Consider the following 16057-nt stretch of genomic DNA (forward strand, 5'->3'; position numbering starts at 1 on the left):
AGAACAGGATTTTGCTGTTGCAAAGATACTTTATCAATAGCTTTTCTCACTTGATGCTGTTGTCTGGTATCTGCCATGCTATGTACTTTCTTTTCATTTTGTTTTCATTTTTTTGCTTTCTCTTATCTATTCGCCGATCGCACGGTCATCTCAAAACGAGATCCTACACACAACGTATGTGCTATGTGTGCATGCACATGTCAAACGCATGCTTTAATTACCGCTTATGCATTGCAAAAGTCTTCTTACGCATTGCTAGAAGAGCGCGCAAAACAAAAATGCACATTTTGCACATGTATTTGGTAGCAAGATGGCGGGTCAGTGCAAAGGTCGAATTGTATCCGCACATTGAGATGTATTTTTATGTTTTTTGCTCTTTATAAGTAAGTTCAAATAATAATAATAATAAGTTTAAACTTAACTCCATGAGAACTACCTGCCTATTGGTCAAAAAGGAGTTTCCATTATCAATTGGACCAATCAGCAACATTGATAGAATAATTTCACCACGCAAAAAAAATTGGGGCAAATTATTTGCAAAACTCCATTCTGATTGGTGATTAAAATGAAGATATCATGTAATTGGCCAATCAGAGGCAATGTTAGATCGGCAGGTAGTGCTCAGGGGGTTAATGATAGATTGACAGAAATCTTGGTTTTCAGCCAAACAAATTCCAAACTTACGTTCCATTACTGTTCCAATCATAACAGTCCACCTTGATATTTCTGTCATAGTCCGCATTACAAAGCGCCCTCAATAGGATTGTGAATGGTCTAAACGTTGGATTTAATGTCTTCTTAATCACTTCTGTCTTGTGGCATATTGTGAAGCTAAGAGGGAAAAATAGTTATTAAATGACTTGGGAAGCCCATTAATATATTATTTTTCCCAACATTTTGCTAAAAATCCATGCATAAATGTTCAGGGTACTTTTATTTTGCATACTTTTGCCTTGAAACTTGTTCAAAGTGTTTCTAATATGTTCTAATGTATTATATAGTGAAGCTGCCCCCTAATTTGCATATTTGCATAATTAGCATTTATTCAAATTAGCTCATTAATTATGCAAATATGCAAATTAGAGGGCGGCTTCACTAAGTAATACATTAGAACATAATTGATTAGAAACACATTGACCAAGTTTCAAGGCAAAAGTATGCAAAATATAAGTACCCTGAACATTTATGCATTGATTTTTAGCAAAATAGTGGCAAAAATTACATATTAATGAGCCTTTCCAGTTCTTTTAGCTCATTAACTATTTTGATTATTGAGAAAAACAATAGTATACAAAGAAAATATAAATTGATGTATTATGGAAATTGTATGTCCGATTTGCTCCAAAAAAAAAGGCATATTGATCAGTATACTTTACCCTACTCAATTAACCTATTTAAAACATGCTCAAAGCATTTCCTAATTTCTAGAAAATGCCTCCAATACCACCTTAAAGACACTAAACCTAACTTACCAAATAAAGTAATCAATAGATGGAGAATTTTGTTGCGTATTTTGATACCTCATTCGACACGGTGCAATTTTAGTTCCCCAACTTATACCAAATTGAGTGAAACAAGAGAGCATTTCAAAAGTGACATGCCAAATGAGCACAGCAAGTGACTGCTGATCTCTCACGGTGTGATGAGCAAGAATCGACCTGGTATAATTGGAATAAAGTTGCATTGTGCCAAATGAGATATACACAGAACAAAATTCTACACCTATTGTTTACTTTATTTGGTGAGTAAGGGTTCGTGTTTTTGAGATATTGATATCAAATATTGATTTTCTTATATCAGCCGATATCACAGATTTTGCATGCATTTCTTACTTTTTATAGATTTTTGAAGTGAACAAAAATTATAAATTATAAATGCCCATTTTGGATACATACACATTTGTAATATTTTGATAAATTTTCTCAAATTTTTTATTTTTAATCAACCATAAATCCAAGTGGCTGTAAGACCAGGAAGTCCAAATCCGATATTTTACTGATGACACATATACAATTAATTTAATCTTATAGTTCAAAAGTTCTCAAAACAAATCCTACTGATAAGGTGCCATGAAATTCAAAAACATGTTTTCCTTTGAAAATAATTTGGCTGGATAACATAGAGAGATCCATATGTGACATGATGAATGTGAATATGTTGCTAATATTGTTTTTGAGATATTGGAAAAACAGTGTTCAAATTCTTTTGTTTTATATTGTTTTCAGCCATTGATAAATTGCTCATAACTCGGTAACCAGATGTCCAATTTTGATGGGGTTTGCCTCAAAATGTAGCATTTGTACACTGCCAGAAAAGGATGTAAAAAACTTGTAATTGAAAATTGCCGACATGCGACTCATTCCACTTGATCATGTCACATATAAAGTCTGGATTAAGGGAGGTCATATGTGACGTGGTATATCGAAAGCAGACACTTTTGGGCAGGATCGTAAATGGAGAAATAGCCAACAATCTGCCCTGGGGTGACTTTTTCACAATTTGGGTTTGTTGCAAATTTGTGATGTTATTAATGTTTAAAATATTGTCTGATAGTTTCAGACCGGAATATAACTGGCATCTAGTATTTTTTGAGACATTTCTCAAGGTAATTCCTACTCTCAACATTGTCAATAATATTTTTAAAGGCCGATATCTCAATTTCCAATTTTATAATACCATAACTTACAAACTCAATATCTTCGCTTAGGAATGTCCGATTTCATTGGGGAAAACGGCGTTGTGGAGCAAACTATCTCTATATTTAAGATATGTAAAAACCTCAAAATTGATAACCTGTCCAAAAGTGTCTGTTTTTGACATGACACGTCACATATTTGAGTTGAATCTGCTTGACTGTTCAGTCTTACCTACTATCCTCATTACTCCTTGAGAATACTAAGAATGGATCTGATTTACCAAAGAAGTCCATCTTGTCTAGATTCTCACACTTGAATTGCAGAGTGAGGACGTCCCTGCATTCACTCATCTCCTCGCCTCTGATCTTGATTTTACCACAGTCCTTTTTGGGGCCCGATAGCTTCATCACATGTTGGCCCCCAGCACTCATGATTTCTCCTAGTGTACATTGTGCTGCACCAAGAAAGTCCTATGAATGGGTAAAGAAAACAAAACAAAAAAAGGTTACAAAGTTTGTTTCTTCTAAATCATAGTTAACACCAAAACCAAGATGCAACTTGTTCAAAGATGTGTTTGGTTGTGTTGTATTTCTGATAAGGTTTTATTTACATATGCCACAAATGTAAGTAGTATTGTTGTATTTCATATAGTTATTTTATATTACAGCCTGCTTCTTTCTTTTATGAATGGATGTGACATAGTAAAATTGTGTAAATACCTCAAAATTAGTATAGAAAGTTAATTTTACAGTGAATCTCATCACATGACAATAATAAAAAATCACACAAAAAAAATCACACAAGTCAGCCTTTTGATATACAACAGTATGTAATGCATACAACATTTTCATGGACTTTACATTGAGGCATATTCACACAATATAAAAAAGAGTTATTAAACTGACAATAGAAATAATAACCCTTTAATAACTTTTTATCACCCCATCATGTTTTCAATCATAGACCATCAAAACATGTTTCGATGGCCTATGTTTTAATCACAACAATAGGAAAGTAATATCAATTACATACTTACATGGTTCCTGAGGTCTTTACTGGGTGAATCAATATCATACCTGGAGGAAAAAATATTATTAGATTTAGAAAGAATTTAGAATTGTTACGATGCCAACAGATGACTATTGATACATCAGTTGAGCGAAGTTGTCCTATTAATTTGTCATTGCTAAGTGTATTTGTAGCTATATATGGTGAGTGTATGTGTGTACTCTTCCAACCCCCTTTCACCCAATGACCCCATTTTAAAATTACTGTCACCAAAAGACCCACCCGCCTTTTTTTTTTCAAGAATTTTGACCAAATTTCTGATAATCTCTTACCCTTGAAAACACAACCAATGGAATGAGCTACATGTAATTAAAACAATGAGAACCACCCATTGCTGCACATCAGTATTTTTATTAAATTATTTTTGTTTCAATCAATCAATCAATCATAATCTATATTTCATTCAAAATTTTTGCAAATGCAAGAATGGGGGCTTGTCTCTGTTTGAGCTTATCACCTGACGTTTTGTCTTGGTCTCAATATCTGAAAATGTGAGCATTAATTAAACATGTACATGTGATTCAATTGGAAGTAATACATGTGTGCAAAATACTGTTTTAATGTCACAAGTGTAACATATAGGCATAGTTGACCAGGATGTAACACAAAAGAGGAATATGTTACTAATAGTTAATTATTAATATGGATTTAGAACCAGAACTTACTTAAGGGTTATTCATCCATACACCCCATATGGAAGACATGAGCTCCCAAGCAGGGAATGTGAATTTCAAATTAGGTTACCTAAATGGATGACTCCATTTGAAATCTTCACTCCCTGTGTAGGAGATTAAGGTCATGTCTTCCATAGGAGGTATGGATTTAAACTGGAATATCCCAATTATAGCATGAATTTGAGTCTATCTTATTAATGCTTGATTGAGAGTTCATACATACTCACGATATAACGACATTTCTGATTGGATTTGGGCCCTTTTTTGCTGGTCATAAATTCCGTTTATGACCAGTACGCAGGGCATAAACAAGCTGCGTCACGCAGCGTTGGAACCCAATTAATGTGATCCACAATTTGCTAGTGTTGCGTACACGCGCATGTCACCGCGCCCATCTCACGCGGAGCGCAAAAGATGAACGCATTGACTCCCGGCCGTTGACCTCATGAGTCGAGCTGCTATTACTCCCAATTTTTGAAGGAAAACGGTATGGAAATCTTATTTAAACTTGTAAACCCTTATTATTTTCATTTGTATTGAATTGCTAACAATGTTTAGAATGTTGGGTATGTATGAACGGGGTTCATTCATAGGATTTCGGGCATGATCGTTGATTTATGCCTTCGGCTCACGCCTCGGGTATAAACAGCGATCATGCCCTCAATCCTATGAATGAACCCCTAATTCATACCTGTCTGTCAATGATATCACAGCAAACACAAAACATTTTACAAAAAACAAAAATGTTTTAATAACATTCTTTTTTTTTCTTTAACATTTTTGAAAACTTGATGCAAAACATCCTAAGTTAATGTTATTAAGTTATTATGTATTGACAAAATATTTTGCAAAAATGTTCGCTGAAATATATTTTGCAAACACCATTTTAAAAGTGTTGTTGTATTGTTTTTATCATACAAAATGTTTTTAAAATGTTTTCATGACTTTTATAACATGACATTTAATTGTTTTAATTAAACCATTTTGAACAAAACCAAAATGGGTTCAGGTTCATAACGTTTTAACCCCCTGAGCACTACCTGCCGATCTAACATTACCTCTGATTGGTCAATTACATGATATCTTCACTTTAATCACCAATCAGAATGGAGATTTGCAAATAATTCACCCCAATTTGTTTGTGTGGTGAAATTATTCTAACAATGTTGCTGATTGATCCAATTGATAACAGAAGCTTAATTTTGGCCAATCGGCAGGTAATTCTCATGGGGTAAAAAAATTTTTTGCGTACTGGGATATCATCATTACGATACTTACAATTCAAATTTGAGTTTCTGTGTTTCTTCAAAGTAGTAATCAATAATAACCTTTCTCACAAAATCTGGGTTCAGGGTGTCTTTTATCTCTTCTGTACGAAAATACTGCAAAGCAAGAACAAAACATCAGTTTCATTTAGACTGAGAAGAAAATGAAATTGTTTCATTTTGTTATCTTTCACAAATTAATCATTGATAACTTATAAATTTGTGGCAAAAACATATTTTGTGGATAGTTGTAGGTCAAAAAACATTGGTACAGCCTATTTCTTTTATTAGATTTGTCACCTGCATATATCAATGTGTTGAATATGTTAATTTTAAATTAATTCAATCATAATCAACATCATCATCCTTTGGCTGTGGAGCAGGCGATCACAAGTTTTCTCCAGCTACATTAGTCTTGAGTTGAGACATTGCTGATAGTTAACCTTGACTAAGCATGCTATCAAAAAAAAATCCCCCCAAAGACACTGGATCATAGTAAAAACCCTTTAGTCGCACACTGCATAGCTATAGCTTGTAATTTTCCAACTTTGGCCCAACCTACAGGTTTTAATACATAGCCCGGTGGAGCAAGGGGGAGAGGCAGCTACCCCTTGTAAGAAGTTGTGCCCTTTTCACCTGTGTGGGATGCTAGCCACCATGATATTTAAGATTTTAGGCCATTTTTGTGTTTTAGCCCATTTTTTGGTCAAATTTTCCCCCTTGAAAGTTGCCTTGCTCCTCTGAAATGTCCTGGCTGCTCTGCTGATACTAAAGAGCCTAGAAATAATAGGGCTGTGTGTCTGTTTTCACAGTGATGTGACCACAGACTACTACATACCATTTGCAACCAGTCAAAGTCCCTGTGTTTTGTATGCTATGAATTCTTGCATATTCATGAGGGCCAATTGTTCCATCGTGCCATGTCTAACAATCACACCAGCATTGCAAACCTTCACATATACGCGATAGAACTTTGCATGTCTTCAAGTTTATGCGAAAGACTGTAAAAATACGCTGTACGTGCCACATTTCATGTAACAATCACCCCTTAACGGGTGATGCTTTGATTTTGACTGTTTGGAGTTGGTCTGTTATCTCTTTCATCCATGGATGTGACTTACCTCAACATATTCATTTGTCCCCAATCTATGGGTGAATACAACACACACTAGAATAGAAGGAAAATTAACAAATGTTACATGGTATCAATCTAAAAATACAATAGTGCTCAAGCTACATGCAGTTGCATTCTTGTACATTTTTGTAATAAAGGTTGTCAATTTATGGGCAAAATTATTACAAATGTTAGTTTTGAATAGAAAATCACTGCCTCCAAAATTTGCTCAAGTCCAGGCTGTTTTGGCTGTAGCTTCAAACATAAAGCATTTGAACATCAAACATAAAGCATTTGAACATAATTTAATATCAAGCTTTCTGTGATATTTTGTATTTTATTTTATATTTTATGGGAACCAATCTCAGAAAGGGGATAAGCTGTCAATATCTACATGGTCCAAAATTGTTAGGGGAACAAATTGTCACCATGTGACAAATCCATGCATGCATGTATATCAAGGTATGACTTGATAATTCCAAACTTTCTTCTAAACACCCATGAAAACATTTTAAAACATTCAATATGTTGTGTTTTTATATATTTGCACACAAAGGAATTACAAAGGAAATGGTTTATGGGGACTTGCATGACAAATGGGTATCTTACTGGGATTTGCACCACAGACCGTAGAAGATACTGTCTATGTTTGCACAGAGCCTTGACACATGCATGTACTATGTTTACATTATAACTGAGAGCAAGTTAGATCTATATTCAAGAGAGCAAGTTAGATCTATATTCAAGGCTGCCATTTCATTTTTAATGAGCAAATGGCTGAAAGTAAGTAGTAAAACCATATCATTGAAGAAATTTGGCAGCATGAAATGGTCAAAATGCACAGACTAAATCAAATTGTGTGGAGAAAGATTTGCGGCAAAGTACAGGATTTCACAAGCTGGAAGTCTTAGGGCCTTGGTTTTACAATACTTTCACTATGGAGCTATAGCTTTTATCAGCAAAAGAAAAAGGCAGAAACATTGATATTGTACCAGTTGATTGCAGAACAGTGGTATAGCCAGCAGAGGGGGCTTCAGCCGGATTCAGCCCCCTCAATTAAGACCCAACCCCTTTGAGTCCCCAAGCACTGAAAGTTCATACAGGTGTCTATGGTGAAGGTACAGTTTCTGCCCCCTCAAAACACTTTGTTTACCTCTTAATACCCCCAACCTAACATATTCCAGATCCGCCCGAACTGTAGATATTGAACACTTTAAAATCCAATCCACCATCGTCCGTCCGAGATATTACAGATTTTCAGATTGCCCCGCAAGGCATTGGCTCCTACTTTGTACAGTATATTGAATGTGGTGTTCATTGCATGGTCAAGGATGCGCTCAAGTCACCAGAAATTGGATCTGTTTTGATGATCGTACATGATCACTGATCAGTGTTTTTTTTTCTGATCTATTGTGAATGTCTGGTTATATCTACTATTAATTCTAATGAATCCAACTTTCAACATGCAGAATCACTGGGATGTATGGTTTGCTGTATAAAAAGGGTTCCCAGCATTTCACAAAACAAAAGTTTTCCCTGATTTAGTTTCTGAAATTCAATTTAGAAATATGTCTACCTTACCAAAGTTGTATCAGGGTGTGGACTGTATCAAACAATGATTAAACAAAGGAGGAATTCTTTACAAACGCTGTTTGAAATGTGAACTTATACATGTAGCTGAATGGTTGCAGTACAGTTTGGAGTCATACGTTGTATGCAAGACTCATGTATGCCAAAAACAATTGCTCTCAGCTTGGGCCACTCCATTAGTTTTCTGTGATTTTGGCTGTTTTCTCAAATTCCCTCAGTTTTCTCTGTTTGCAAAAGCGGATTTTTATTTTCCCTAATTTCCCTGAGTGGCTGGAAACCCTGTAAAAATATGCTGGATTGTAAGAACATTAAAACACAGTGCTTGCTTTGCTGAGTGAATTCCAATTTTTGTACTACAGGATTCATTTAGTGCTTACTCGGATCAGACTTGCTAAAAACATCCATATCCAGAAGATTTCTGTAAATATAAGCATGATAAATATAATGAAAAAATCACACATCTTAATGTATAATATAACCATTATGATCAAATACAGACCAGAATATAGTGAATGACAATGACAATATTACGTGATATTACGTGAACATGTTCTTGCATGGTTTCAAGCTTTCCATAGATGTGTTTTAAATTGTCTGATGCAATTAATTTTACCTACAATGGGCAAGCAGACAATTTTAACAAACAAAAGTCCAGGGACTGTCTTTTGGAATTTGCAGGGGAGCATTAAATAACTCTTCTGGAGTCTTCAAGGAGAGCTGTTTAGAGCATATGGTCAACTAAGGATAGCTAAAAATCACTTTCCTATATCAGATAGCAGTAGAGAGCGATTACTCTCGCTCTCCTCGAAAGGCAGTCCCTACAAAATATTCTGAATGTCGAAGCCTATAGATTAAATTTGGGATTTATATCATGTTAGAACTTTTATGTTCAAAATCACCGCAACAATTACCAACAAGCATATCATGATTGCAATTATGAAATCTGGTCACTTCAAGTTCAATTACAACAGGATCATTAACGATCAAAGATGAAAACATTCATTAATCACGTATGGATGATGATAATTATTGCAGGGGCTGACGTACAACATTCCGCAATGCCTACAATGCATGGCATGTTACTACTAATGATACAACAGGATGCCCAGCAGTGTATTAACCTGGGTCTAAGGTTCAAAGATAATTTAATTTTCAGAGATATTGTGTGCAAAATTGTTTGCCTAACTGCTGTATAATTTGATAAAAAGGCAGAATTTTCCAATCTGATGTTTGCCCTTTCAGCTCAAAATTTATTTTGAGTTGGTTTGGAAAAAAAAAGCCAATGATTTTTCGGGTCTGCCTTTAAGATGACAACTCAAACAAGGGCTTGTAAGAAGAAGATCCATATTGAAAAGAAAAGGATCATTTTTATGTTAATTAACTTGTTAATGTTAATTTTTTTTTTTAATACAAATTGATTCCAAATTGGGTTTATTTGTTAGTTCATGCAATATATATCTTAAATAGCAACCATGAGGCAAATTCATAACTACATATTGTTGTTACTATGGCAAGATTTGAGCACCATTTTTTTTAGGATTAAAAAAAATATTGTGTTTAATAGCCAATTCAAACATAGCTTATCAGTTAGTTCTAATAGTGTAAAAGTCAAATTTTAATATTTGGCCAATTTTTGGAAATACGGCGTTCAAAATATGGCCATGTGTTTTGAGTTGGTAGATTTTTCGGTACCCAAAATTTCCAATTTTTTTCCTCTTTGAAAATGCACGCTTTTTGATACAAATATAATTGTTTGTTAACTAAACCCATCAGTACAAGAAAAGTATACATTTCCTGACAGGAAATTAAACAGGGAATCCAAAAATGATATTAGTTTCCCAATAAGAAGATTGGTTAGGGAGGTAGTGGACTTTGAATAGCAACATTTTCCATAAAAATGTTTGATCTTCAGTGATATATATTTTTTACATATTACACCCTATGCTGAAAAGGACATCATATTTGAGTTCCTGGGCTCAAGAACTGTATACTTTTATTGTGATACCTGCTACAGGTTTCGCTGTGTGCGAACATATTTGAAACACACATTTGAAGCATTCCGAATAGGGATTTACACACAAACAGTACAATTTAAGGCATTTTCTGTAATCAAGTGATTTGCACTAGAAATTCACTAAATTTAAAGACAGAGTTACCTTTTTTAGTTTCTAAATGATTGTTCTTTAGTCTTTACAACATAAAACCAATAAAAGAAGCAAAGATATCAATTTACCCTCATTTTTTTGACATTTTTAGTTAAATTTACATATCAATCCTCCATATCAATCCTCGGCTCCACCCTGTCATGTTTTCACTAAATCAAAATAACTTTAGAATGGAATATGCTACATAAATTGTTATGGTATCAAAACAAAGGTCTCATCGAAAGCTTTAAATTGATAGGTAATTTGTCTAGGTAGGTGACACCCTTGACTCAAAAATACTAAGAATTAGCACATAAAATCTCGCACAAAAGTACTGCTCCACCCTATTGGTGTACCCAGGTTAAAACGCATGGCCATATGCATTTTACATGGTGTATTGATTGACTCAGTGAAGAATTAGGTGCACCAAAGGGGAATTCCCTAAAAGTGAATTCAAACTCCTTTTCATTGTTAATTGATAATATGGTGAATGTGTCAAGGTCATTAGGTTTATAGTTCATTCTATTTTTTTTACCATTGTAACTGATAAAACTACAAATTCTTCTGGAAGCAAACATGCAGCAACTTTCTCTTTCTTTCATGCATGGTTAATTTGCTTAGAAATTCCTGATCTGCATGTTGAATGTTATCAATTCACAATACATTTATGTGTGTATTACTGGGATAAATTTACATGGACAAGTGTTCAGCAGGTGCAAGTGGTAGTGAGCTTTGGTTAGGCCAAAAAATATATGTAGTTCTTGTTACAAGCCGACGACGAACGTCGGCTTGTACTGTCTTCTTGGCGTTCTTCTTTCTTTCTTCCTTCTGTCGACCACATTCGTACGTATAACTCAGTCACGGGTTGACGTATTTTAACTAAACGTTGTCAGAAGGACCGTTGGCATTGCCCGCACATGTCATATGACTTTGAACTACGTGTGACCTTTGACCTAGATAAAGAGGTCAACAATGTGATTTTTCTTCAAAATGTATCTTCTCCTACAAACAACATGCGATGATGACACGGTTTGGTCACATGACTTGTCTATGGTCGGTGTATAGCCTATAGGGTGTTCATTGATAAGGGTCAAAGGTCATTAAGGGTCATTTCCGTTACAGTCTGAAAAACTTGTAAATAATATTCAAAAATCACTGTCTTTACAAATTACATAGCAGAGTGTCGCCATTAGCACACATGCATTGCTACTAGACGGGTCTTTAGGATGCCTACAGTTTTGGGGTCAAAGGTCATTAAGGGTTACTTCGGTCAAAAACCAAAATTATCAAAAATGTTCAAAAAATTTTTATCTCAAAAGATAAACAGACCAGAATAATATAACCATCATACATGAATCAGTGTTCCTGATGTATGCATGGTATTTTTATTTTGGGGTCAAAGGTCATTAAGGGTCACTTCCTGTTTTAGCTGAATAACTTCCAAGAATTTTTATTGAGAACTAAACATGCTAGAATTTTTAAATTAAAATTGGAACAATGCATTTTGTCGGTGTACATAAGGTTTTTTTTTTCAGGTCAAAGGTCATTAAGGGGGTCAAAAGGTCAATCAAAAATTTAAAAAAATCAAAATCCATGTATAAGTTACGATTAAGCTGAAATTCACCAGGAATCTTTCTTATGACATCCTAAGCACAATGCAAGAGCAGTTGACCCCATCCGTGACCCAAGGGTCAAGTTATAGGGGTCAAAGGTCAAATTTCGAAATTGGTCCAATCGAGCTCAAATTCAACAGGAATTATTCTTACGACATTCTAAACATGTTAAAATATTTATGACCCCAAAGGTCAAAGTTTAGGGGTCAAAGGTCAAATTTCTAAATTGCTCAAACTTGACCCATCAACAGGTCGGCTTGTGTGTCATGTCTCGCATGACTTTCTATATAGCTCTTGTTTGTTTTTGCTGTGCGCATTTGTCTCCGAGAACTTGGCGAATTTAATTTTTTTTTCCAATCTTTTTATTTAACAAACTACCCAAAAATATCAGTAATAATATGGATCTAGGCATTTGTTGGTAAAGTGATTTTACACTTTAACTTGAAGAAAATACTTGATATAAATGTGTATAAGAATGTGAGTTTTGAAAGGTCTGAGCAGCTTTTAAAATTTTCACAAGCTTTGAGGCATACTATGTTTTTATGGGGGGTTGCCCAATAATTGTGTGGTGAGTAGACTGTAGAGGGTAGGAACATGTAGGTAGGGGTGTCATTGTGTGTGTACCAGAGTACATTGTGGGGTGATTTAACATATTTAAACTACATTATACAGGTAAGCATGCGTTAAGGGGGTACTTTTTTAAATTGTCTCAAATACATTTAGAGTGCGTCTTTGGCAAAAATGTTTGAAATCAGGAAAATGAATTGAATCTAGCAACTCATTGTTGCGGTTATTTTAGGTTCACACCATTCACTTTTATATGCTTGTCTGTATTTCATCATAAATATGGCTTGTTTACAGAAAATCATTCAAAATCCAAGAAGGTTACACTAATACGCAATACATTTGTGTGCAGTAATATATATTTGTTGTGTTTATATAAGTGCTGGATGATATTGATGATCCGATATTGGAAGTGATATATTTTGCGACATCATCTCAATGCCAATATCTGGTTTCCAAAATGATACGTATGAATCTAATTACTGAAACAGAAAGCTCCCCAAAGGAAATGATCTGACGGTTTAGACAAGAACTGTCCAATGTTTTATTGAACTCCCACGGTTCCAGCAAAGTTCTTCCCATATTAAATACTATGCTATCAGGGAACAATTTGGTACCAGTGGCGGTGCCACGGGGGGGCATGGGGGGTAAATGCTCCCCAGACAGAACCCTTGCCCCCCCTGTTGCCCTCCAGTAAAAACCAAAAATTACGAAAGTACAATTTTTTTTTATGCGGCAATTTTAAGCAAAATTTGTTGATTTTGCCCCCCCTGAAATTCACTTTGCCCCCCACCCAAAAAAAATTCCTGGCGCCACTGTTTGGTACAACTTCTAGAAGTACACTTCTGCATTTTTCAGAAAGGCATTGACAGCACAAGTCTAACTGTCTTACCAAGTTACACAAAATGTGGATACTTTGAACAGACACAACTTGTGCATGTGGTGCAGTGAGAGTGCATCATGAAAGTGAATTTAGTGCACCACATTTAACACCAAAATTTGCCTTGATGAGTTGCAAATACTAAAAGCACAACAATATTATGGCATATTTTGTAAATTATTATTGATTTACACAAATGTATTGACTTTGCTCAATTATCAATATAACCTTCTTGTATCTTCATGACTTATACTTCATAATAAAAAGTAGACACTTTTGTGCAATCTTATTTTCACACTTTTTGAAATTTCTATTAAATTCAATGGTTGCTGTGAAAAATAATCCTGCACAAAACGTCCACTTATGTTCAGAGGCAAAAAGCGATATACATTATTGCTACCTTGTCTTGTTGTTTACTAATATTGATAATTCAATACAAAGATTTTCATAATAAAATATATCCTAAATTGAAAGATGAACAGTAATTTCCTAAAAATTATAGAATATCTCAGAGAAATATCTTTACACTTCCCACAATGCATTTCTTCCTTATACCGATCTATTCAGTGCAACATGGGTCAATAGTGACAAATTATTGTTTGTTTGTTTTTAAAAAATGTCGCCCAGTAATGGAGAGACACTTTGGCCCTGATGGGACCATGCTCAAACAAAATGCTCATGTCAGGCTAAACAGCCTATAGATAAGCATGCATGTTTGAGATATTTTTGTCACTATCAACCCATACAGCACTGAATACAGGGAAGTTAAGAAATGCATTGTGGGAAGTGTAAGATATCATCTCTGAGAACATCCATTACAAAGAACTACATGTAAGCGCACAACTAATTAAAAAAAAATTGCAATATTAACCCCCTGAGCACTACCTGCCGATCTTACATTGCCTCTGATTGGTCAATTACATGATATCTTCATTTTAATCACTAATCAGATTGGAGCTTTGCAAATAATTCACCCCAATTTTTTTAAGTGGTGAAATTGTTCTAACAATGTTGCTGATTGGTCCAATTGATAATGAAAACTTCTTTTTGACCAATAGACAAGTAGTTCTCATGGAGTTAACACAAAGGCAGCCATTGGTTGTATCGCATTTTGCCTCTGAACGCTTCAAATATATAACACATCTTATCTTACCAGGGTCTGACTGTGACAAGACATCTTTGTTTAGGAGTTCCCTGAATAAAGCAAAATAGTTGAGGATATAGACAAGAGCTATGACTGGGATCATACATGGTATGATTATGACATTTTACAGCAGAATTTTGCTGTGTGAAAGCAGTAGGCATGATTTCTGTTTTGTGTTTCACTTTCAGAGATTTTATTCAACCACACCTCCCCTCGGTTTAAAGCTAAGGCACCAAGGTAATTTGATGTGGGCTCCCTATGGCATTGTTGTGATGCCCTAAATTTCAGGCTATTGAAAAACATGTTATTTCCTAGGTGCCCTTTTTAAATTGCCTTGGATCAGCTGCCCTTTGAATTCTTAATTTGTGGACTGCACCATATGTACACACCCCACCCCAGCACGCAACCACAGCATTTTTCACCCTGATGTGATGACACATCAAAGCGTTGAGGCAGCTGTTTCACGGGCGCCTTTAAGCATGTGCATGTGTACGCCAGCACTTTGTACACACTAGTGATTGGTAGCTGCACCCAAAGAAATTCGCACTAATGTCACTGTCACATCAGGGTGGAAAATGGTAAAATGAACCCTATATCATTACACTTGAAGATGAATGGTCCAATTTGGTGTTGTCTCAAAAAAGCGCACAATTTGTCCCACAGATCCACTCCCAAAATTACTTTCACTCAATCTCTCATGATCTTTGTGAAAGTGTAAAATGTACATAAAAAGGATGCACTTTTCAGCTGCTACATGTGTCTCTTTTTTCATAAAACCTAGGAATAAATACCAGATTCATCTCAAGTGGAGGTCATTTCAAATCATCCCCATGTCGCATAATTTAGGAATGCAGATTACATTTTGTTCAACCATGTGACTTGGGGATGACTTTAGTGGCCTCCACTTGATATGAGTCTGGTATTTATTCCTAGCTATTATGTAAAAAGAACCACATGTAGCAGCCGACAAGTGCATCCTTTTAATATGGATGTAGATATAAGAGCTAGTTTTTAACAAAATGTGGTTTCTACAAAGTTGGAAGCTGTAAATAATAAATAAAGCTGACATGTATTAGTGGCTCACGTTCAGAACATCAAGTGGCAGCACTACAAGAGAATAGGGGAATTTGCCCCTTCTCCAACTTGGACTTCATGCTCCTTGGTCAAAACAAATAATGACTGAAAATTTGACTATTTTGGGCAAACATTTAAGATCCCCCGCCTCCCCCTAGATTTCCCTTGTCCCCTGTTTGCTGTTTCCTTCTGTACTGACTTGATATCCAGTTCAATATGGGTCAATAGCAGAGCTCTGGTTGATAGAGACAAAAGGTACCTCACTTAACAAAGCATATGAAGAGCTTGCAA

At 35.2% G+C, this 16057-nt stretch overlaps 1 protein-coding gene across 4 annotated transcripts in view; it reads right to left on the reverse strand.

The window, feature by feature from the left end:
* Positions 1-16057, reverse strand: part of LOC140135750 (copine-8-like) — a 34444-nt gene that overhangs the window by 12459 nt on the left and 5928 nt on the right. For 2 of the 4 annotated variants that reach the window (XM_072157364.1, XM_072157360.1), the window contains exons 3-8: positions 8725-8765; positions 6765-6811; positions 5657-5760; positions 3673-3712; positions 2868-3106; positions 685-831 (exon numbers count right to left, since the gene is read on the reverse strand). In XM_072157364.1, the coding sequence (XP_072013465.1) occupies positions 685-831; positions 2868-3106; positions 3673-3712; positions 5657-5760; positions 6765-6811; positions 8725-8765 (618 nt within the window). Of the gene's footprint in view, positions 1-684; positions 832-2867; positions 3107-3672; positions 3713-5656; positions 5761-6764; positions 6812-8724; positions 8766-14701; positions 14743-16057 lie in introns of those variants that run through there. The other 2 variants (XM_072157363.1, XM_072157362.1) reach the window with 2 other exon arrangements.

Source organism: Amphiura filiformis, chromosome 16 (assembly GCF_039555335.1).
Source record: "Amphiura filiformis chromosome 16, Afil_fr2py, whole genome shotgun sequence".
NCBI classification, from domain to species: domain Eukaryota; kingdom Metazoa; phylum Echinodermata; class Ophiuroidea; order Amphilepidida; family Amphiuridae; genus Amphiura; species Amphiura filiformis.